Source organism: Miniopterus natalensis, chromosome 8, assembly GCF_054644295.1.
Source record: "Miniopterus natalensis isolate mMinNat1 chromosome 8, mMinNat1.hap1, whole genome shotgun sequence".
NCBI classification, from domain to species: domain Eukaryota; kingdom Metazoa; phylum Chordata; class Mammalia; order Chiroptera; family Miniopteridae; genus Miniopterus; species Miniopterus natalensis.
Window position 1 is genome coordinate 13649475 of NC_142088.1, and position 24973 is coordinate 13674447.

The 24973-nt window shown below is 40.5% G+C and overlaps 1 protein-coding gene across 1 annotated transcript; it reads left to right on the forward strand.

The window, feature by feature from the left end:
- The first annotated feature begins 821 nt into the window (after window positions 1-821).
- Window positions 822-21970, forward strand: PECR (peroxisomal trans-2-enoyl-CoA reductase). The gene is made up of 8 exons (XM_016196759.2): window positions 822-973; window positions 5455-5588; window positions 5930-6095; window positions 9622-9703; window positions 10152-10248; window positions 12044-12154; window positions 18893-19004; window positions 21441-21970. The coding sequence occupies exons 1-8, from the start codon at window positions 850-852 to the stop codon at window positions 21524-21526; spliced, it is 912 nt and encodes a 303-aa protein (XP_016052245.2). The 5' UTR covers window positions 822-849; the 3' UTR covers window positions 21527-21970.
- The last annotated feature ends 3003 nt before the right edge of the window (window positions 21971-24973 follow it).

The window sequence follows — 24973 nt, forward strand, 5'->3', positions numbered from 1 at the left end:
TGAGGACTCCCCCCTCCCCTAAGCAGGCTCGCTCCCGGGCCTACGGAATGAACTGGAGGACAGGCTCTCGAGCACCCCCTACTGACGCCTTCCTGCAGCAAGCACGCAAGCATCCTTCAGGGGCCCATCGATTTATGCAGCCAGGCTGAAACGGCTCGGACCTCGAGCCTCGTGAAGGGTGCTTTTTCCTTTCATTCCTGAGAGGAAGACGAGGTGGAGATGGGCTCGAGTTTATTTTGTAAATCATTTGTCTTGCGTCTGTGGGTAACTGCAATGGTACCCCGCCCCCCCGCCACTACCCCTCCCCAGGGTCCCTTCCAGAGGATGAAAGGATCTGCAAGCGGATTTCTTTCCCGCATCAGTGCCAGCCCCCTCTCTTCCCAGCCAGCCGCACACAGCTGCGGGGCCAAGCTGCAGCCTCTCAGTGCCCAGATGCCCTGGAGATTTAATTTTAATTAACTGTGAGCTATAGCATTGAGGATGGAATTTTTCAAAATACAGCACGCTCCCGCCTTTTGTCTGCTTCCCTTCTGCCACCCACCCCCAGCACCCTCCCTGGCATCGAAATGAACAAGCAAACAAAAACGAACGCGGGGTCTCACCTGCACGTGCGAGGGACGGCGACCGGCGGGGATGCCGCGGTCGGGAAGCCGCCGCCGGGGGCGGTCCTTCCCTCGGAGAGCCGCAGCCGCCGCGGGGCGCGCGGGGCGGGGCTCTGGCGGTCACGTGGGCTCTGGCGGTCACGTGGGCTCTGGCGGTCACGTGGGCTCTGGGGCTCGCTGGCGTCCGAGGTCGCGGGGCCTCGTGGGCGCAGTCGGCCGGCTCCGAGCGCCTGCGCGTCCAGCGGAGATGAGTGGCCCCGCCGTTCGCAGTAGCTGCCTGGCGGCCGGCTTGCTGCAGAACCGAGTAGCTGTCGTCACCGGCGGGGGCACGGGCATCGGAAAAGCCATCGCGACCGAGCTCTTGCTGTTGGGTGCGTGAGCACGGCCCCGGGCCAGGGGACCCAGAGCGGGGGGTCCACAGAAAGCCCGGCTGGCATAAGCTGGGGTCGGAGCCAGGGGGCACTAGGCGGGGTTGGGCAAGTGTGGAGTTGCAAAGCAAAGGGGCATAGATGTGGGCGGGATCAGAGCCGCGCGGTGCCCCCGGTGAGGAACAACTGCGCAGACATGCGAGGGAATTGACCGTGGAAAGGGAGTGATTTTCTGCAGATGCCTAATGAGCGATTAGGAAACGGGAGGCTTCGGTTAGCTGGGAAAGGCGGTCACGTGCTGAGAGGCCCCCCATCCTGTGATCGTGCATAAATGACCTTTACTGTAGGGAGTGAAGGGAGGACTTTGTAAGAACAGGAGCAAGGAAGGAAACCATGGAGAACCCTGATACATTTACCCACATGAAAATGTAAATTGTCACTGAATTAGAAAAACAGTGTAAGGTGCCCTGGCCAGTGTGGCTCAGGGCTCAGAGCATCGGCCTGCGCACTGCAGGGTCCTGGGCTTGATTCCCTGTCAAGAGCAGGTACCTGAGTTAAAGGCTGGATCCCTGGGCACATGTGGGAGGCAACCAATCGCTGTGTCTCTCAATCATCGACTTCTCTCTCTCTCACCCTCTCACTCTCTCTAAAAACCAGTGAGAAGAAATATCCTCAGATGAGGACTAACAAAATAAACACACATACACACACACAAAATGTAAGGAAATTTTAAAGGCACATAAAGAAAAACATTTACATGAAGAAAAAAAGGGAATCAAAAGAGAGATCAAATGTATTTTGAGTCAAATGAAAGTGCAGCTAACCAAAACTTATGGATGTAGTAAAAGCAGCTCTAAGAGGGAAGTTTATAGAATAAACACCTACATTAAGAAAAAAGAAAGATTTCAAACAACCCAAATTCAAAACTCGAACTAGAAAAAGGAGACCTAAGCCCAAAATTAGTCGAAGGAAGGAAATAACAAAGGTCAGAGCAGGAATAAATGAAATAGAGACTAAAAATAGAGTGGAAAACATCAATGAAACTAAATGCTGGGTGTTTTGGGTTTTTTTAAAAAAGATAAACAAAATAGACAAACTTTTAGCTAGACTTACCAAAAAAAAAAGAAAAAAGAGGATTCAAATAAGTAAAATTAGAAATGAATTGGAGACATTACCACTGAAACCACACAAATTCTAAGGACCATAAGAAACTACTATGAACATTTATGCACTAATTTGACAAACAGGTAAATTTCTAGAACCATACAGCCTACCAAGACTGAATTATGATGAAATATAAAATCTGAATAGACCAATTACTACTAATGAGATTTAATCATAAACAAAAATCTCCCAACAAAGTTCAGGATCAGATTACTCCGCTGGCGAATTATACCAAACAATTCTTTTCAAACTCTTCCAAAAAATTGAAGTCAGGAACATTTCCAAAACTGTAGGCCAATATCCCTGATGAACATAGATGCAAAAATCTTCAACAAAATATTAACCTAGCAAACTCGACAATGCATTCAAAGGACCATACACCATGATCAAGGAACTTGTGATGAATCTCTTCAATATTTGCTTTGTAAAGCTCTCCTATTACCAGTCAGAATTTGCAAAGGTGTCTCCATTTGGAGATTATTAAATTATAACCTCAATTTGATACATAGTTTTTTAAAAGTGCCATATTTTAATATGCAGAAGCTATCCTATCTTATAGAACTGAAATAGTTCTGGCCAAATGGAGAGCCATTTTATTTTTTGCCTTTATAAACTTCATTAATTCCGTATGTTACTCTTAAGTAAACAGATAATTACAGTATGGGCTTTAATGCTCTATTAGAGGGATGACAGGGATATAGGAGCATGTAGAAGGAACTGCCAGCCTTGGCTTGTTGAGAGGGAGAAGGGTTATCAGTATAGTCGTGATGATCAGTGTAGTTGAATTTAAATCTGTCATTTATCTCTTGACTTCCCAGAAGCGGTGATACTCCCCTTTTTCTCTGCTTCACTTACTCTGGCAAGTATTTCTGCTTCCTATATCTGTATATGAAAAGAAGGAAGGTTCAGGATTCTTTAGTATATTTCACCCTTCCTCGCCGTCATGCTGCTGTTTTTCATGTATTTTATTTTTACGTATATTATAAATCCCACAATACATTGTTATCATTTTTACTTTAAACAATCACCACTTTTTAAAGAGATTTGACTAGAAAGAAGAAAAGTATTTGCTACCATAATTGCCATTTCTGGTTCTATTCTGTAGACTTAGATTTCTACCTGGTATTACTGTCTTTCTGGATTGAAGGGCTTCCTCTAATCTTTTTTGTAGTGCAGGTCTGCTTTAAGGAGGTCTTCTAGCTAGTATTTATGTGAGCAAGTCTTTATTTTGGCATTGTTTTTGAAAGCTGTTTTCACTGGGTCAATTATTTCCAGGTGCATAATCCTCCCTTACCCCCCACTCCTGGCCCAGAAGTACTTTTGTATTTGAGCACCTTACGAGTTTAATGCCCCTGGTATTTTTTGCAGCTAGAATTAAATAATTTAATTCTTAATTAGGATATAGGTATAGGCTTTAACAAAATGTTTTGTTTTGGTTGTCACGTAGCTTATAGTCAAAGATTAAGAAAGTATGTTTGTCATGTTCTGAAGGACTGCCTGTAAAGCAGATTCTGGGAGAAATGTTTAAAAGACACTTTGCTTCCTGGTTGGCGTAGCTCAGGAGTTGAGCAATGACCTAGGGCCCAGGAGATCCTACTTTGATTCCTGGTCAGGGCACACGCCCAAGTTGTGGGCTCAATTCCCAGTATGAGGCGTGCAGGAGGCAGTCAATCAGTGATTCTCATCACTGATGTTTCTGTCTCTCTCTCTCCCCCTCCTTTCCTCTCTCTGAAATCAATAAAGACATATTTAAAAAATAAAGGAAAATAAAAGACACTTTGCTTGAGATAATAGAAAAATATAGCTAGTTAAGGACAAAACAATGATGGCATAAATAATGGCTATAGTCACAAGGTATCTAGTTTCTACTTTTTGCTTTAAAGATAAGGTCTCTGGTGCACAATTATGAGATATTTTACAGAATCTTGGTTTTTCAATCCAGCCCCTCTTGTTCTCACAATATAACTTTGTGTTGCTAATGTACCGTTTCTTTGTCAAGCAGGAGAAGATAATTCCAGGGCCATAAGGAGTCTAATGTGAAAAAGTGTTATCTGTGTTTAAAAAAACTTGGATTTCTCTCTCAGTTCCTTGAAACTCCCCTTCCCTTCCTAGCCGTGTAAAAACTCCCTACTTTTGCTTGTAGAGAGATCTTACTCTTCTGTCCTCTCACTTTGGCCAAATCAAATAAACCTTTCTGTATCTCCAAGCACCGCTGTCTCAGTGCTTTGGCCTGCTAGCGCGTAGGGCACACGAACCTGAATTTCACTCTCTTCTGGCTTGCATTCTTTCTGAAAAGAAGTCTTCTGTCTTTTTTGTCTCTTGTTTTGTACTTATGTGTTCTTGTTTCTCTGGCTTTTAAAATTTTTTTCTTTATCAGTGGCTTATTTAATTATATCATCGCTGTCCTTTCTGGGTATATTTTTATTCATTGACTTTTCTCCTCCTGATGGCTTGTGTTTTCCTGTTCCTTTGCATGCCTGGCAGTTTTCTGTTGCATGCCAGACGTCTTGAATTTTACCTTGTTGGATACTTGTTCTTTTTATATTCTTATAAATATTCTTGAGCTTTGTTCTGTGGTGCAGTTTAAGTTACTTGAAGACAGTTTGATACTTTAAAAGAGGCTTGCTTAATGTTAAACTTTCGCCCGACTAACCTTCGGTCTAGGGCTAATTTTGCTTCATGACTGAGGTCATATCCTTCTGAGTTCTCTACCCCAATGCTCTGTGAAAGGCTTTTTCTGGTGGGAACACTATTTCCAGTGCTGTATGAGTGCCAGGGTATGTTCCTTCTGCTCATTTGGGGTAATTTGTTGCCCATTCTCAGAGAGTTTCCTTACTCACAGGTCCTGATCAGTGTGCAGCTGAAGATTTGAGGGAACTCTCTACAGATCTCTGAAGTTCCTTCCCAGCTCTTTTCTGTCTCTGCCCCGTGTAATCTATTCATCTGGGCCTCCCCAAACTTCTAGCTTCATCTCTTCCACCCACGAGTTTGCTGGGCTCTGAATGGGCTCCTCCTCATTTCTGCAGCCAAGCTCTCGCTGGCCAGCAAGCTAGAATAATCATAGAGCTCACATTGCTTGTTTCTACTCTCTGAGATCACTAGCCAGTGCTACCTCATGTCCAGTGCCTGAAAACCATTGTTTTATATAGTTTGTCCAGATTTTTAGTGGTTTGGGGCTGGAGAGTAAACTCAGCTTCTGTTACTCCACCTTGACCAGAAGCAGAAGTCCTAATGCATAATTTTTACAGGAACACATGAAATATTTGCTAAACATTATTTGTGGGATTTGGGCAACTTGTTCTTTGGCTGTTTTTCCTCAGGCTGTAATGTGGTCATTGCATCCCGTAAGTTTGATATACTAGAATCTACTGCAGATGAACTGAAGAACACCCTACCTCTCACCCACCAGTCTCAAGTCACTCCCATAAAATGCAACATCCGTAAAGAAGAGGAGGTAATGGAAATATATCCATATCATTTATTCATTTTTAATATAGTAGTGGTTCCTCAACTTGACTATGCTTCAGGTTTTCCTATGTTACCTGTCTTAGATGGGGTTCAAGAGAAGCAGAACCTGTGAAGGAGATTCTTCTGCTAATGATTTATTGAGTAAGTTGCCTCAGGAGAAAGAGAGGAAGGGAAGCAAAATTATACATTTAGCTTTATGACCTGTGGCTATTGTGCTGTTCGAAGTTACAGTTCATGGTGAGAGACTGTAAGCTCTCCTAGAGCAAACCATCAGTCCAAGTAGAAAACTAGGTTATTAACCAATTTACTTTTAACGTTTTTCTTTAGGTAAATAATTTGGTCAAATCCACCTTAGATTGTTATGGTAAAATTGATTTCTTGGTAAACAATGGAGGAGGCCAGTTCATATCTGCTGCTGCAAACATCAGTTCAAAGGGATGGAATGCTGTGATTGAAACCAACCTATCGGGCACCTTCTACATGTGCAAAGCAGGCGAGTATTGTCAATAACCCCCAAATTCAAGGTGTCTTTGTTTAAAGATCATAGAGAATTCTGAAAGAGAAATCGTTAGGGGCTCAGAAAGCTTCATGTTGTCAACATTTACTGCTTGATTTACTCACATACAGAACAGGATTGTAAGTTGCTACATTTCTGGATAGTAATTTGGCAATATTTATAAAATATGGATATCTTTTGAACTTATAATTTTATTTTTAGAAATTTATCATGAGAAAATTATTAAGGATCTGTACAAAGATATAGCTACATAGTTGTTTATAAAATTAAAGAAAACTCTCACATTTACTTTGTTTTTAATAAATAAGTCTATTATAAGGACCTGTTAATTCAGTAAGGTCCTTAGGGAGAATACCAGACAGAGTCCACATTCTAACAACTAATTAGCATGGCATAGCCTTTGGATTACAGGTTAAATTTCAGTCATTAAAATGTCCATACTACCCAAAGAAATCTATAGACTTAATGTGATTCCTATCAAAATACCAGTGGCATATTTCACAGGACTCGAACAAATAATCTAAAATTTATATGGGACCACAAAAGACCCTGAATAGCCTCAACAATCTTGAGAAAAGAGAACAAAGTTGGAGGTTTTATGCTACCTGATATCAAACTATACTATAACTCTATAGTAATCAAAACAGCATGGCACTGGTATAGAAAAGAAACATAGATTGATGGAACAGAATAGAGAGCCCAGAAATAAACTCACACCTAAATGGTCAATTAATATATATCAAAGGAGGCAAAAACATACAGTGGGGTAAAGACAGTCTATACAATAAATGGTGTTGGGAAAATTGGACAGATATATGCAAAAAAAAAAAAGAAAATGAAACTAGACCAACTTTTTACATATTGAAGAATACTCTCAAAATGGATTAAAGACTTAAATGTAAGGCTCAAAACCACAAAACTCCTAGAAGAAAACATAGGCAGTAAAATCTCTGATAATGCTCTTAGTCATATTTTTTTCTGATATATCTCCTAAGGCAAAAGAAACAAAGAAAAAATAAACAAATGGGATTACACAAAACTAAAAAGTTGTTTTTTTTTAATATATCTTTATTGATTTCAGAGAGAGGAAAGGAGAGGGAGAGCGAGAGATAGAAACATCAATGATGAGAGAGTCATTGATCGAGCTCGCAACCTGGGCATGTGCCCTGACAGGGAATTCAACCTCGATCTCCTGGATCACAGGTCGATGCTCAACCGCTGAGCCACACCAGATGGGTGCCATAATAATTCTTTATGCCTATGGTTTTTTCTCTCTCTATTTCTGCTTCTAATTACAGCAGTTCCTTTCACACTTCCTGCAATGCTGGTTTGGTGGTGATAAACTCCTTTAGCCTTTTTTTGTCTGGGAAGCTCTTTATTTTACCATCTATCTTGAGTGATAATCTTGCTGGATAGAGTAGTCTTGGTTTCAGATCCTTGTTTTGTATTATCTTGAATGCTTCATGCCATTCCCTTCTGGCCTGTAGAGTTTCTGATGAGAAGTCAGCTGACAGCCTTATGGGAGCTCCTTTGTAGGTAACAGGTTGCTTTTCTCTAGCTTCCTTTAAAATTCTCTCTTTGTCTTGAATTATTGGCATTTTAATTATGATGTGTCTGGGCGTGGGCCTCTTTGGATTCTTCTTGCTTGAGACTCTCTGTGCCTCCTCAACTTGTGTGTCTTTTTTCTTCACCAGGTTAGAGAAGTTTTCTGCCATTATTTCTTCAAACAGGTTCTTTAACCCTTGCTTACTTTCGACCTCTTCTGGTATTCCTATAAGGCGAATATTGTTACATTTCATGTTGTCCCACAGCTCCCTTAGACTGTCCTCCTGTTTTTTTCTTTTTGGATCTCTGATTGAGTGATATTTTTCTACCTTGTCTTCTAATTCACTGATCTGATCCTCAGCTTCCTCTACTCTGCTGTTTATTCCTTCCAATGTATTCTTTTTATATATATATATATCTTTATTGCTTTCAGAGAGAGGAAGAGAGAGGGAGAGAGATAGTAACATCAATGATAACAGAGTCATTGATTGGCTGCAGCCCACAACCTGGGCATGTGCCCTGGCCGGGAATCAAACCCCGATCTCCTGGATCCCAGGTCGATGCTCAACCACTGAGCCACTCCCAGCTGGGCCCAATATATTCTTTATTTCTGCTATGTCATTCTTAATTTCCTTCATAGTTTCCATATCTTTTTTCACCCTTACAATCAATATTCTGAACTCTATATCTGATAGATTGCTTATCTCCATTTCATTTAGCTCTTTTTCTTGGAGACTTCTCTTGTTCTTTCACTTGGGGCTTGTTTTTTTGTCTGCCCATTTTGACTGCCTGATTGAGTTTGTTTCTATGTATTAGGTAGATGTGCTAGGACTCTCAGTCTTTTTGGAGGGTCTCTGGTACAGGCCAATGTCAGACGCATTTGTGACTTGCCCTGAGTACCCAGTTTGGAGCTATCAACAACCCTCAGCTTGAGGCCTCCTCTGCTGGGTCTGGGTGCAGTTGGACAGGACCAAAATGCACACACAAGTCTGCTTTTCCAAGGCCCAGGTCCAGAAGCAGATCAGGCAAAGACTCAAAGTACTCTGAGTTCAGCCTGCAGGCTGATTAATCTGATTCTCTTAATGAGCCTCGGGCTGTAGAAGCTCCTTAGGGTAGGGTGAGAGGTTTTCCAGCAGGGTGGGGCAATTGTTTTCCCCTCGGGCAAAAGCTGCTTGGAGGTAAATATCTGCCAGCATAAGATGTCCTCTGCAGTATGGGGGAATGACTAAGTACAGGAATCCAATGGGGTGCCCAGTGTACTCTGCCCTCCCTCTACTGGAGCTCAAGGTGAGTGGCTGTACACAAAACTTTGTGCGTTGGCTCTCTAAGATGGTGCCTGCAGTTCCAGCCATCTCTCTCTGGAAGGCAGAAACCCGGCTGCTTTTCACAGCCAGATGTTATGTGGGCACCTTTCTCAGTTCTGGTGCTCTAGGCTGGGGAGCCCAGCCTGGGGTTTAGGCCCCAGAGTCCTCAGCGGGAACCCCCCACACCTTAGATATCCCTCTGGACCTTCTGCTGCTGCCTGTGGAAGGAGCCCTCTCGCATGCTCCTCCGCACTTCCTACCAGTCCCTGTGAGGTCTCCACTTTTCCTCCTTGGTTATGGGGATGCTCTCCAGCTCGTCTTCAGTTGCAGTTGATTATTCAGGATGGTTTTTCTATATTTTAGTTGTAATTCCAGTTTGGTCCCAGGAGAGTGTCAGTGTAGCTTCCACTCAGTGTGCCCCCATCTTTATCTCTCATGATGTTCTCTCTCTCTATTTTTTCAGTTATTACATTGCACACATAAAGTAGATACATTTTATGATGTGTGAATTGTACCTTAGCCAGGCTTTTTATTAAAAAAAAAAAAAAGTAAATATAAGTTTAAAATGTATCACAAAAGCAGCATGCTGGAGCAGGAGAACACAGAATGCTCAGGACACTGTAATATGATTGTCATCTGTCTGTTTCCTTCAGTTTACAACTCTTGGATGAGAGAGCATGGAGGATCTATTGTCAATATCGTTATGCTTACTAAAAATGGATATCCAGGATTTGCGTAAGCATTTTTATATATTTTTTTCCTATGTGTCAAAGGTTCAGAAATAGCCAAAGTAAAACAAAAAATATCACTGAAATAGTAATCAGTAAACATTTACTGTACACACACCAAAAAGACTTGTAACAACCACACTTGTAACCCTCAAATTACCAATTTGTTTTCCGCCATAATAAAAAAATTCTTCATAATATTCCTCTTAGGTTCATGTGAATTGGGGGAATCTTATGTGAGCCTACAGAATATGAGATTTGTTTGACTATCAAATAGCTGTGGTTTGGCTTTAATATGGGAGCACCCAGTTCTTTCCCATTGTTCAGACAGAGCTTCATGACAACAGTGTTCTGGTGGGGCTCTGACAGGTCATTGACACATCTGTCAGTTTAGTTAATGAGAGAAATATTCAACAAAAGCTAGTTATAATGTTTATATTTTTTGTCTTTTAAAGGCATAGTGCAGCTGCCAGAGAAGCTATTAACAACCTCACCAAAACCTTGGCATTGGAATGGGCCAGCAGTGGAGTCAGGATCAACTGTGTTGCCCCTGTATGTTAATGAGTGCTCTTCTGATTCCATTTATGCTTTTGATAGAGGTTTTTGTCACTATGCGAGTATACTATGCGTGTATGCTAGGCTTTGAAAATAGATGAGAGGTATTCTTTGATTTACAAGTATTTTTTTATTTGATTATTAAGGTTAGATTGAGCCAATGATTCTCAATCCTAGCTGTATATTAGAATTATCTGTGAAATGTTTAAAAAATAGTGATGTATAAGCTTGGATCCAAACTATGGAATCTAGACATCAGTATTTTTAAAAGGCACCCAGGAAATTCAAATGCACAGTGAAGGCTGAAAAATCTGTGTTAAGGAATGAATTTTTTGGATTATTTTATTTCTTGGTTTATCATCAATCCTTTACTAGGAGAGAGAGAAACTTAAAGTCCAAGTGTTAGGAAGAAACTCCCAGTTAAAGATCAACTAGAAGTTACGAGAAAATTTCTCTGAAACCTAATGTAAGTGATGGGGGAAAAAAAATCACAGTCTGTTCAACTTCAGAAACTATCCTTTTTGTGTGAGGTAAGATATAGCTTAAGCTTCCTTGAGTATTACATATTGGCCATGTACCGAGACATTAAATGAAACATTTCACTCATCCTGCAAAACTCAGCTCAAATCCACTTCTCTGTGATGTTTCCTGGCCATTGCTAAAATATAGGAATCATCCCTCAATCTGAAACTCTGTAATATCTGTGGATATTATCTATAACTCTCTAAATGCTATTTATAGATATTGTTATCCATGCTTCCTAGTGAGAACTAAGCATGAACTGACTTGTTGATGTTAGTAGAAAATCTCTTATTTAACAAATTGCAGGCTCCTAGCCAGAAACTTCATTTCCCTTCAGTCCTTCATATCTGACATTACCTTACTCATATTGCTTGCAAATATTTATAGGATAAATTAAATATAGTTCCATTCTTAATGCTGATACCTTGGAATACTGGCCTCTAAAAGTGCATTTCTTGAAAATCTTTAGTGGGATGTGGGAAACATTACTGAAATCACGTTTCTCCCCTGAGATGTTTTTAGGTTTAATGTCTAAACCTTAATAGTTCTAGAAGATGTCATCTTCTTTAAACAAAAGGTTACAAATTGTTTGATTGGAAACCAGGATATCACCCCAGTATCACTTGGAGTAATACCATGAAATTCCACCTTTTATACCTCCTGTTTCCTCTCCTCCTCCCCACAGCCTCTGTTGTAGTTTTGAGCCAGTAACAAATAGCTTTATCCTGTTATACAGTTTTTAAGTAATTTTCTTGACTTTATAAACCCATGAAAGCCACATAAAAGAATTCTTAAAAAATTAAAATTTTAGTTTATTTATATTGGATTCAAATGCTTTGTAATTTTGCTTTAGGTGAAAAGCTATGAAAATATTGCATTTTCTAAGTCTCACATAACCATGGCCCAGCCTTGTGTTGTACAACAGAGAAGCCCAGTGGAAGATAAAATAGACTCCCCTGTCTCAAGCCTCACTAATCTACTCATATAATTATGCTTTCGGAAACCAAGTGTTTTATAAACAAAACCCAGGGCTTGACTGGTTGTTAAGGAAGGGGAGGTCATAAAATGAGCATTCAGATGATCCATTTGTAGTAGTGGTTGAGTGTATTTTTTACAGTATTGAGGAAATTTAATATTAGAAATGTTAACTTTTTTATTAAACTTAAACCACTTAATTTTTGGTATTGGTTGATAGACTGCCTTGATGTCTTTACAATTAAAATGTAGTCTTACGTACTTTATTGTATTCTTGTTTTATATCTAAACATAGGGAATCATTTATTCCCAGACTGCTTTTGATAACTATGGTCGTTTTATAGAAGACTTTCTTGGAAGGTGCTTTCAGGGAATCCCAGCTAAAAGACTTGGAGTTCCTGAGGAGGTAATGTATATTTCCAACATTGATTAGAATTGCTTTATTTCATACTTTGGAATTTAGTAACATTTTCATGTTCTTTTTATGTAGTGTGGTTGGCTGATAGAGATAACTCGCACTCCCACCAAACCGTTTCCCTGGGCTTCCTGGCTCTGGGGGAATATCCTGGCTGTTCTTTGAATACTCACAGCAGTCTTTATTCAGGAGTAAGTGCAGTGTGAATTTAGAAGAGCTCGTTTTCATTGCTTTATTGCACTTTTCAGCTACGTAATTTTATTACGTGACATTTATTGGCATACAGGACCTTGAGCAAGTCAGATGATTATGACTAAATGACATTCCATACACAACTTCTGTAGAGTGGCCAGGTTTAAATATGAAAAAATCAGTAGCTTTCTTAAATGCTAGTTATATCAGTCTTAAAATGTAATGGAAAATAAAAGGATATCATTTCCACAATAATAATAAAAACTAAACTACCTGCAGTCAACTTAGCTTTGAATGAAAAATATTTTATTACCAAAAACCAGGAAAAAAAAGACCAGAATAGAGAGAGATGTTATTTTCCTCAATGGAAAAAGTCAGTTTTATTAAAATCAAGTTTTTCTAAACTAATGTATAAATTTAATATATTTTTGGAATTTAACACACTGATTTTGAAGTTTGTCTAGAAAAATATTTATGCAAAAACAGCCATAAATTTGTTGAAAAAGAATAATGGGGGGATTTGATCTTCCTGATATCAAAACATACTCTAATGCTGTACTTATTTACAACATCTGGTGCTGGTACTGGAATAGATTAAAATTAGTGGAATAAAATAGACTCTTGTGTCAGTATCATGTATATATGGGAGTTTATAGGATAAAAGTAGCATTTCAAATCTATAGGGAAAGAATGGACAATTCAGTAAAAGTCTTGCAGCATTGCACTCTTCATTTAGAAATAAATTAGACCGCCCTAGCCAGTTTTGCTCAGTGGTTAGAGCATCGGCCCACAGACTGAAGGGTCCTGGGTTTGATCCCGGCCAAGAGCACACACCTTGGTTGCAGGCTCGTCCTGCTGGGGCAAGTGCTGGAGGCAACCAATTGATGTGTCTCTCTCACGTCGATGTTTCTCTCTCTCTCTCCCTCCTTTCCATTCTCTCTGAAAAGCAATGGAAAAATATCCTCAAGTGAGGATTAAAAAAAAAAAGAAAGAAATTAGACCCTCTCTTTCAAATCAAATACATACAAAATAATTTTCAGATATATTGAAGTGCTAAATATGAAAGCAAAACCATAAAACTCCTGAAGAAAATATGTTCTAATTCCTAGAACTACCTTTCATTATCAGTTTGATGTATATCTTTCAAGAAATTTACTGTACATACACAAAAATATCTATTTATTGACTTATTTTTTAAAAATATAAGATCCTACGCTATGTTCTTTTCTACAACTTGCTATGAATATGCCATAATATATGTAATTAGACCCAGTTGTTGCACATTTAGATTTTATTTATATTTTTGAAATTGCAGTGATTCTGCTGTGAACATCCTTGAATGTAGTCAAGCACTCTTGTGTGAGGGGATGACATTGTAGGAGTGGAATTCTTATACTAAAAGAGATCTGTATATTAAATTTTAGAAGATACTGTTAAATCAACTTAATGAACTATTTTAAGCAAGGTATTTGGATGTTTATTCTGAAAACTAAGAGGGGGTTTTTAAAGGATTTTAATCAAAGGAATGATAGGATTAAATTTTTATTTTGGACAAAACACTCCTTTTGTTTATGTGAATAACATCTATTATTTTACTGTATCAGAAATCGAAATTGAGAAATTTAAGAAATATTTATCAATTTATTTTAAATTAATAGTAATAAAGGCATAAAGTGTTAATATAAGTAATCTTTTTAATGAAAAAGAGCTAATTTTCAAAAACAAAAGAAAAATTTTTTTTGGCGTTTGTTTTACATTTTTGCAAATCTCTTTAATGTATGGCTTACTAGAATGTAGCTGGACTGTCACATCCACCTCTGCATCTAATCTGTTGCAATACGTTGTTTTGGTTAAAGCATGTGAAGAAAATCTGGCTTCATGCACATGTACAGTTGGAAACAGAGGAGCATTTTAATAGCCTGTTCAGATAACTGTGAATATTCTTCTTTACTCTTCAAAAAGTGGCCGTTTTTAAAGATTAGCTGCAGTGTGGAACCTGGAACCATGTCAGTGAACTTTCTGTACTGTGTTACATTAAAATCCATTGGTCTTTCTTACAGTTTGTCTGGGTCTTTGACCCGTAGATGATTTTGTCACATCTGGCATTGATCTTTTGGAAAATATTGGTTCACTGAGTTATACATATCTTCCAAATGTTGACATACAGTTCTAAGTGTTGATGTACAATATCAAAAGGTCACATTTGTTAACATCACCACTGATCTCTTCAGAAAAATCTTTAAGTATCAGAAAATTGTCAAGCTCACGGTGACAAGTGTAGGTTTTCCAAAATTCTGATTTTCAGCTGAAAGCTCAGATCTCATCATGGATAACAAATACTGTCAGTCGTTTCCCTTTGAAGTGACAGCCCCGCTGTGTTCATTTTTGAGTAATATCTGCCCAGTATTCAAGTATCAATAACTGTACTTTGCTCTTTTGAGTAAAAAATGGTGTTTCATGGAGAACATGATTAGTTCAATTTGCAACTCAACCACACATTCTTTTCCTTGGGGCAACCATTATACTTCTGTATGCAGCAGAAGAGCTTAATGTGTAATTCCTATTTTATCATGCAGGATATTAAAAAGATGAGGTCGAGATTAATACAATTAATAACTTCACTGCTTCACCAAGGACATCTAATGTGAAACAGGCTTTTCCCCTTCCCCCATGAGTACTTGCTGGTGAGGGTATAATGACTGTTGGGCAGTTTTGTGTTCCTGCCATGGCTCAAGTCTGCAAGTCTTTCCCGTCATTGCTTTGGCACCATCAGTACAAATGTCAGCAAAGTGAAAAAGGCAAATAAGGACTTAGTATTACTTAGAAACTAAGTTTTGACTTTGCGAATCCCCTGTAAAGGTCTTAGGTACACCCAGGGTTTTGCTGCTCATGCTTTAACTAATAATGTAGGTATTGCCTTCAAAAGGTTTGCTTGTGAAGGGAAGCAGAGATGATGGTAGCTGCCCTGAGATGCAGACTAAGGAGAGAGTTTTGGCTTTTGCCTGATTATGTCCTAGCATCCCTAGGTCATATTTCCAAGATATTCTGATTGCCCCAGTTAATCACCAGTGTCTCATTTGGGGTAGAATTTTCACATCAGGCCATTGGCCCAACTGCTTAACATTGAGTTGCCTTCTTTTAAGTAATGGTCCTTGGGGTAGTCAGGAGGGTCAAAACGTAGCTGTAGTTTCAAAAGGAACTGCCTTGACCTCTCCTGGTATCTGTCAGTATCTCTTGAAAAGGGGATGCAGCACATGGCAGACCCTTCAATTGGCTTGTGAGATCCTGTACACTTATTTTTACAAATTATGTAACTAAGGGCCAGTGAGGTTTGGTAATTAGCCTAAGGCCATGCGGACGTCATGGTACTGACATTCAAATCCAAGCTTATTTAAAACCCTCATGATATGATCTGAATGTAAATAGATAACTGAGCTAAAAGAAGTGTTGCCCACATAGGTAAAGTTCATGCAAATTGCTAACCTCTATTAGTGTTTATTGATTGGTAAAACTATGGTGAATGGCTTAGTACTTCAAGTCCATCCATCAAATGGATTCCATTAAAATGAAAGTTAAGAAGACTTCATCTGAAGATATTATAATAATGTCCAGTTAATTTGATAATTATCAAAATTTTATTGGTTCAGTTTACCTCCATGTTGAGCTCCATGTAAAAAGCAAAGCAGGCGTCATGAATAGTTACCTGTCTGCCGGAGCCCGCCAGCAGAGTCGAACGGTCCTGAAGAAGGGGTGAGGATGGAGAAAAGATAGACACAAAAAAGATGGGATCGGGAGGACTGCAGCTCGTAACTGCCGCAGCCCGGAGTTTATTTTCTCAACTCAATATATACAGGCACTGTTGATTGTGCTGAATAGCACCCCGCCCCGCATTTCTTCCCTTTGCCCGATACAAAGTAATTCCTCCAAGGCCCTACGAATGCTTTTTCAGAGTAAATACCCTGCCTCCTGCAGGAGCTCAGGCCTTGGAAAGTATCTTTATCTCGGCTTCTAATGGGAACTTTTGGGGAGGATTGAGTCCTTGGCTTGGTATGTGGCTTAACTATCCTTTAACCCTTCAGGCCGGGGCCAGCTTCCTAATTAGCCTTTCTAGAATTTAGTATTGCTTTGGTGCCTCAAGGACTGGGTCAGGGAGCAGGAGAGCACCTCTGCAGCTCACTCAGGCAGCTCCTCTGTGCCTGGGGCCACAGCAGCTCACCCACATCTCCCCGGGAGCAGGGGAGCACATCCGCAGCTCACCCAGGCACTGTGCCTGGGGCCACAGCAGCTCACCCACATCTCCCTGGGAGCAGGGGAGCACATCAGCAGCTCACCCAGGCAGCTCCTCTGTGCCTGGGGCCACAGCAGCTCACCCACATCTCCCCGGGAGCAGGGGAGCACATCTGCAGCTCACCCAGGCACTGTGCCTGGGGCCACAGCAGCTCACCCACATCTCCCTGGGAGCAGGGGAGCACATCAGCAGCTCACCCAGGCAGCTCCTCTGTGCCTGGGGCCACAGCAGCTCACCCACATCTCCCAGGGAGCAGGGGAACACTTCTGCAGCTCACCCAGGCAGCTCCTCCGTGCCTAGGGCCACAACGGCTCCCCACACCTGTCTTTTACCGAGCAGGTAGCTTCCATTCGGTTTGGTATTATTGAATGGCGCCTACTCTGTAGGCGAAGACTGTATTAGGAGCTAGGCAATGCAACATCCCGTCATTTGGGGGGAAGAGACGCATAAAGATTCCTTCATTCTGTATATATTTATTAAGTACTTATTTTATGCAAAACACTGTCAGAGGATGGACTCACCACTCAATATTTGAAACAAAATTCAGTAAAAAGCCACATTTATTAGGTGGCACAGTCACTCTGAGCAGAGTTGACTGTGGGTCTCCTACTCTTTATGGGGGGAAATATAGTTTCAGATATTTGGAGTCTTCCAGAGGTCATGGTTATTTGTGGGAGCGGGTTATCTTTTGACTGGATTTAGAAAGGAACTTAGTGGAGAGAGTCTTCCTAACTGGCTGACTTTCAGAATTGAGGAGCTTTCATTGGTTGGTTGACTATCAAAACATATTCTCAAGGGGAGTTGTCATTGAATGATTAAAGAGGGTAAATAGAATCTGGTGGTTAACTTGTTATCATGGGTCAGATCTCTCTACCCTCTCCCAAGAATGTGGGATCTTGTAAATGATTAATTCTAAAATAAATGTAAAAACAGAAATAATAATAATAGTCACATATTTAATTTTAAGCTTCCTAGTAGCCACATTAAGAAAAGTAAAAGGAAGTGAACTTAGTTTTAATAATATATTTTATTTAATCTATTTAAAACATCATTTTAACATATAATCTACATAAAAACTATTAATGAGGTATTTTACAGTCTTCTTTTCATATCAAGTCTTCAAAATCTGGTGTGTTTTACACTTACAGCACATCTCAATTCAGACTAGCCATATGAAAAGTGTTTAGGTAGTGTCCTATGGCTAGTGGCCTCCATTACAAACAGTTCATTTCTATACTAGCTGCTGGGAGCACAAGGGTGGAGAGCAAGCTATGCCTGCCCTCCAGGGTCTCAGGGTCTCCAGGAGGCCTAGCAGGTAAACAAACATGGCAACCATGCTAAGTACAGAATCAGAACTAGAGGGAGACAAGCTAGCCACAGGCACAAAATTTAAGAACGTACTCACTCTAAGGGTTGTGCAAGTGTAGGGTCCGCTGCAAAAATGAGCTACGCCCAAACTCATTAGCCTCACCCAAGTCCCAGCCCTGCTTGGGAGCCTGAAAAGTGGTAGATTCTGGGGCCCCAACCCCAAAGCTTACATATCAGAAGCTCTCACCTAGGGTCTAGGAGTCTGGAGTTGAATAAGCACCCCTAAGAATTCCAGCGCGGGTACTTAGGATCACCGTTTGAGGAACCCAGCCTGTGCCAACAGCCTCACATGAGAGTTTCTTTACATACAGGGGAGTAATTTCTCTCTGTCTGGTTTTGGGAGTAGATGTTGCTGAACTCGTCAGTGAACTAGCTGAATTTCCAGGGGGTGCACTGGGATTCTGAAGTCCTTCCTGCAAAAGGCACCTGTAGACCGGATTGCTGGGCTTTTGGCCTGCAGGACCGTGGACTGAACAGACAAGCATGCCATGTTATTGTTTCACAGGCACACTGACTTTCAGGGACACAAATATAAAAGGACATGGGGACGATGAGAAGAAGGATTGTGTTAGGTGATGCAAGGAGTAGAAGGAACTGAGTTGTTTGAAATGGAAAAGAGCCCAAATTAAGCCCTGTGTTTACTTTGGCTTCCTCATGTTGTGTAGCTTATTTGACACCGTTAGATGCTCTGTCCTATCTTGCTGTGTTCACCCTAATCTTTTACCTGATTTTCATGATGCTCAAATAAAAAAAGGCAGTTGTCTATGTACTGTCAGATTATGGTACATGTAAACCTTAGAATTCACGTTTAGTCAAGAGTGGTAAGCAGGCAAAAATGAGACATGTCTTTCCTGTGTGCATATGTGTGTTTCTATTTCCAGATTTCCCCCTTGGTGTGCTTTCTGCTCTCCCCAGCAGCTTCCTTCATCACTGGACAGTTAGTGTGTGTGGATGGGGGCCAGTCTCTGTATAATCACATGTTTGACATACCAGGTGAGCAGTCAAGCAGTGAGTAGTCACTAACTTTATGCCTTTTCACGTTCACATTTTCAAAATGTCTTAAGTAGTTACTTAAGAGAGAAGAGTTTTCTCTTATAGCACATCAAAGTGTGTAAAATGTTTACATTCATGATACTATTTTTAAAGGAAATGTTCCTTGTGACAAAAATATCTAAATATCTTTATTTAAAGAACTTAGCTTTATATATATTTTTAAAAAGGGTTTTGTGTGTGTGTGTAAGTTGGTAGAATTTGAATCTTGAAAAATATTCTCAATATGAGTATATATGTATAAGGAGTGTAGAAAAAAAGGCAAGTAGTTGCCATATTTTTTTAGATTGAATTCCTCTTTGTTTTCCGGTAAGTGGCTTCTATATCTGAGCAGAACAATCAGACCTCTTAGGTGGAGAGGGGTTATGATACTATTTTACACTATCTTTGGGATATATATTGAATGAAACCATATGAATTTTTTGTATTCATTTTTGATGTACAAAACAGTAGTTTTATAAGGCTCAACTCAATGTAAATATTACACACAAATTGTGTGTGTGTGTGTGTGTGTGTGTGTGTGTGTATCTCGTGGCTAGCCCAGAGAACTTTGGGGTTGAAAGGGTCCTAAAAAACACCAGTCCAATACCCTAATTTTACAAATGACAAAGCAAACATATGGAAATTCAAAGGCACATTCAACCTCTTCTCTCCCAAAATATAGAAAAATGTATAAAATTCAGATGTATTCAAATTGTTGCTCAAGATAGCTGATTAAGTGACTATTAGCAAATTAAAGTGTGGTTGATGTAATGCATGTGTCTTTGAATTTCATAGCAGGGACTCAGGTTCAACCTGCTCTTTCATGAGCTAACAGTCTAATCAAGGCTAAGGACCTTTGCATTAATAAATGATTAGTATGGAACTGTAATATCTAAATATCTTTATTTAAAGAACTTAGCTTTATATATATTTTTAAAAAGGGTTATTATTTTCCCCTCCCATATATATTTCTTTACTGGTAACATCAATGGTGATGGACATAAGATACTTTGATTTTAAGGATCTCAGTTGTAAACAGAAATGCCTACATGGTTATGCAGTGTTGTTTTCTGATAGTATTTAAAGTAGCAAGAGTGGGTGAGAATCTTTCTACTTCCCTCACCAGTAGAGCTGAATGAGTAGTATTTGTTAAGGTGAGTTGCACTGTTTTTCCTTTATAAAGACAAAGAAACTCCAGGTGGCTGCTTCTCCAGGCCTCCAGTGAAATTATTTTCTTTTGTAATTCTTACACTGTTTTTATCAATACAAAAACATTTTTTAAAACATTTTTAAGGAAAGCAGCCACATCTATTTTTTATGAGTATACTCCCCTAAAATTATGAATGGGAATATTCAGCCTTCCCTCGTAGTGTTTCTTTGATTGCCAGCCCTGGAGTGTGAATGCCTGCGATGGAAACCCAGCTATAGCCTCATTAGCTGTATGACCTTGGGAAAATTAATGTCTGTATGCCTCCATTTTCTTTTCTATCAAGTGGGTTCACTTATAGTATTGATTTTGTAAGCTGCTGGGAAGATCAAATTAGATCATACACATTTAAAGCCCTGGATCAGTTAGGATGCTTTCAGATGCAATTCAAACTGGCTTGAACCATAAAGAAATATGGTGCCTTGAATAACTGAAAGGCAGGTGGGACTTGACTCAGCAGCTCAGTGATCTCACCAAGGACATTTTTTCCTCTTAATTTTGTTTTTGCTTCTACGACTAACTCTCCTGGTTGCAGGATGGCTGTGTGCCGCTCCTATAGCTATGCTTATTTGTTCGCATTCATCTGTACAGAGAGAGAGAGGGGAGGGGAATGACTTTTTTCCAACACTTCTAACAAAATTCTGAGATCTACTCTGCTTTGAACCAGTTTATGCAAATGACCATCCCAACCAATAACCACGGTCAGGGGAATGGAGTGCATTGATTGACTTAGATCAGTCAATCATCAGTCAGTGGTTTAAGTGAGGTCACTTCCCCAGAACCCCATGGAACTGTAAGTGCAAGCAGACTATTGGAAGGAGGAGATGAGGGACTGGATGCTGGGGAGGCAACTAGATGTGCCTGGTACACAGTAAGCATGTTATTTTAAAATCATTATTATTAATGAAGTAGTATTTATTGAATGTCTACAGTATGCCAAGTGCTGTACATAGGGTGTCACATTTACTTCTCACAACTTTAAAAGATAAATGTGGTTATCCCCTTTGATACATGAGAAAACAGGCTCAGGATTTTCTCAAAACCTGTGCTATTTGTCCTAATAATTTCTTTTTTCTTTCAGAGAAAAGGGGTGAACCAGGGAAAATAACAACAGGGTTTGGTGGAAACTGGGAGGACTTATAAGGTTAATAGATTTGCAAGTGACATGAGGTTTTCCACTTACTTAACAGATCATGACAACTGGCCGGAGGGAAAAGGGGACCTTTCTGCTGTCAAAAAGATGAAGGAGGCTTTAAAGCTTAAAGCCAGTCTCTAAATGAAGGAAAGAAGGAGGTGTCTTTTGTCCCCAAATGCCTTAACATCTGAAGAATGTACTTCTGTACTTCATAGGAGCTTATAATATGTATGGAAAAATTACTTTGTGCTTTTTTAATGTTTCCAATTTTGTCTATGCAAAAGCTATTCCTGAAATAAATGCATTTTTAAGTCCCAACCAATACCTTTTAGCGTGTAGTTTTAAAAGAAATTTTAAGAATGGAAATTATGAGTATACTTTTTAATTCTAAGAAAGGTGTTTGAAAAGTGATATGATTTCTAATTAATAATAGAGGTATCACGATCTCTCAAAAGATTTAATTGTAATGATAGGCAATAAATCTAAATTGTGGCACCATTACGATTCTGACAACTGGAGTTATACAGTCACTCATTTTACCTGGCAAGTACTTTTGGATCAATAAAGCTTCATGGTAATTATCGACATGTGGTTTGTTTTGTTCATTAGGTTGGATTTGTATAAACCCTCTTAATTCAAAAGATTGGCTAATAGGAAGTAAAGAGAACTTTAAAGAACATGGAAATAGCAGTTATGAGGAACAGCTACTGATCTACTGGGACTGAGATGAAAAACCCTACTCTCCCCCACCCCAGCTCCCGGCTCCCTTCCAGACCTTGTGGAAGGATATGGCCTGGCTCATTGATGACTGGGCAGTCACTGTGGTGCTCTGCTGGTGGAACTTGCTAGAAGTCTGCCCTCTCTGGAACTTACCCGAGATAATCTTTGGTCTAGGTACCAGGGGAAACTGCATGGGAGGTGTCTCACCAGAGGGCTCTGCTACACAACTGCCTGAAGGAGATGCCAGGGACACTGCTGCTGCTGCTGCTGGCCACCCAGCATGACCACCACCACAGCCTGCATGACTGGAGTCTGCAAACAAAAGCCTTGACCTCCTGCAGTGTCTCTCCATCACCCTCCCCGACAAAGCTCAGTGCCAGCTGGCAAAGGAAAAACTAAAGGGCCCAGATCCATTTTCAGAACTGAGAAGCAATGAACCTATAACCCGCCTACTTGTGGCCTTGGCATCAAGCAGCCTGCGGCTTTGTTAAGGAACAGTGCCGTATCTGGGCTCAGTGCTGGTCTGTGTGGACAGGGTGCACAGTCAGAGGCAGCTCCAACTACACCGGCTTTGGTTAAGTAGGAGCCCGTGATTGTGGGTCCGTTTGCCGTTTTCCTTCTTTCTTGTGCCCATATGCCAGTTCAGATGATGAGGGCCAGGGAACACCAACTGACAGAGTCATCTGGCCTCCTTGGTGTTCTGTGCCTCTTCCATAATGATGCTTTCTGGGGGGCATGAATGCGTGAGACAAAAATAGCACTTTGTGCCCACTCCTTGATGTTTGTCCACATGCTTCTGGCCCAGACCTCCTGCTTCCCAACCTTTCTGTTCTTTTCCTTTTAGGTGCCTGGCTAAAAGACCAGGCTGTGGGCCATCAGTACATATTCTCACTTTGGGCTATTTTTCTTTCCAGTGTGAACACAGGTTGCACCGCCTACAGATAGCCTATTAGAAAGATTTTCCCATTCCACTGAATGAGGCTGTAATGTTCCAACAACTGTGAAGGAGAGAGAGAGGGAAACATTTCAGACCACAGCACAGCCCAAGAAAGGGTCAACCAGGCTGATGGGAAGTCCTTGAGCCAGTCACCCATTGGTGTGGCCCCAGGACTCACAGGAATAGGCCTGAATTAACAGCTTGGCTGTGTTCAGTCTTTGGCTGGGAACATCCTGAGGGCGAGTGCACTGGTGGATCCAGAGCTGTCAATTAACTATGTTCCCCATAGCAGAGATCTGAGCTGTGTGTTTTCATGGCTGCCATATGACTTCATCCTGGAACTATTTTGGCCCCATTTATTTTTAACATCACCCAGGGACTTGGCACAAAAAAAGTGTCACCTTGTGTCTGGGCAATACCTACTTGGGATTCTAAGACTTGGCTGCAAAACTTCAACTTGAGCTTTCGTTTCTGCTCTTTGTTCTGCTTCTGCGCTCTTTGCTTACAAGAATTTCACTTCACTGAAGTAGCTGCCTGAAATAAGGTCAACTAGCAGGAAGATTCAAAACCATATTCAAGAAAGCTATTTAATCAAAAGCTAGAGATTATCTAGCCCTTGCTTTAAGACCGTTATCTAAAGGGATATTTTGAATCTTGTTTTGGGGACAGTGCTAGTTATGGTTTGTACGATAACCAAGGTTCTCTGTTGGTTAGTGGCAGCTTTCACCCACCACATAGAGTGAGAGGCATTTGCCCTAGTGGGAGTCAGATTGCGGGGACCTGCCAAGTGCTGATGCTGTCAGTGTCAACACTACATTCCTGGGGGTCTTCTTACTCCCAGCATCTAGCTAGGCCCTCTGATCTGTTTCCATCTGTAGCCTCCAAACTTGCTGTCTTTGAAGCTGTCAGTTCCCTGCAAGGAAACACCTTGAAAACTTGTGATTGAGACCACTTTGCAGAGGTTACTAACAACCTTTCTGCTCTTGCTTCCTTGCGTCCTGTTCCCCTGCTTGTTTTGGCCGTCTCTGTCCATTTATACAGAGCTTTTGGTGGACTTTCTTGTTCCATGAGTTACGGATTTTAGAGTCTGCTGCCTGGGTTCAAATCCCAGCTTCTACCACTTACTTGCTTTTGTAACAGCTTTGAGATCATTGAGGAATTTAAATATGGATTGGGTATGAGTAAATACTATTAAAAAATTACTGGTCATTTTGTTTGACGTGATAATAACATGGCAGTTACTTTTTTAAAAATGTCCTTACCCATTAAGGTAGACATGTTGGTATTTGTGATTTGCTTTCAAACACTGTGGTTTACAAAACAAGCTGGGGAGAGGAAGGGAGCAAGTGAACTGAGATTGGAAGCATGGTAATAGTTGTTTAAGTGGCAGGACATCCGTCATACATTATATGGTTAATTCTACTATTCTCTCTACCTTTGGGTAAGTTTGGAAATTCCCCAAGTAAAAAATTATAAAATTAAAATGGTCTTGTCAATTACTTAGAGTGTAACATGGGGAAAAGTTAGCTGATTATAAATAAAAGTTATTTGGGAGAAACCAGAGTGAGTTTGTATTGGACATCAATGGTTTTGGGGGGTACATGGGTGTGGCAGAGGGAGTGGAAGACGAGGTTCCAAATGGAATATGCATTTGGTGGTGATACTGTTGTAATTAGCTAGTTATTAATAATTGGAAAGGAGCAAAGGGGGAAGCCAGACATTATAAGCATGGCCATTTGGGAAGCTTCACTAGGAAGCTGCAATTTCACATTCCCCAGGGAACCATTGGCTCATTCTCCACAGATCACTGGGGAAGGGATTCAACAAAGGGGAGATAAATGCATGTGCAGTGAAGTTGGGGTGACTTGGGAAGATATCTGTCAATCAAAGCTGGGAACAGAAATCTTTGGCTAGAAGAGGTAGAGCTAATG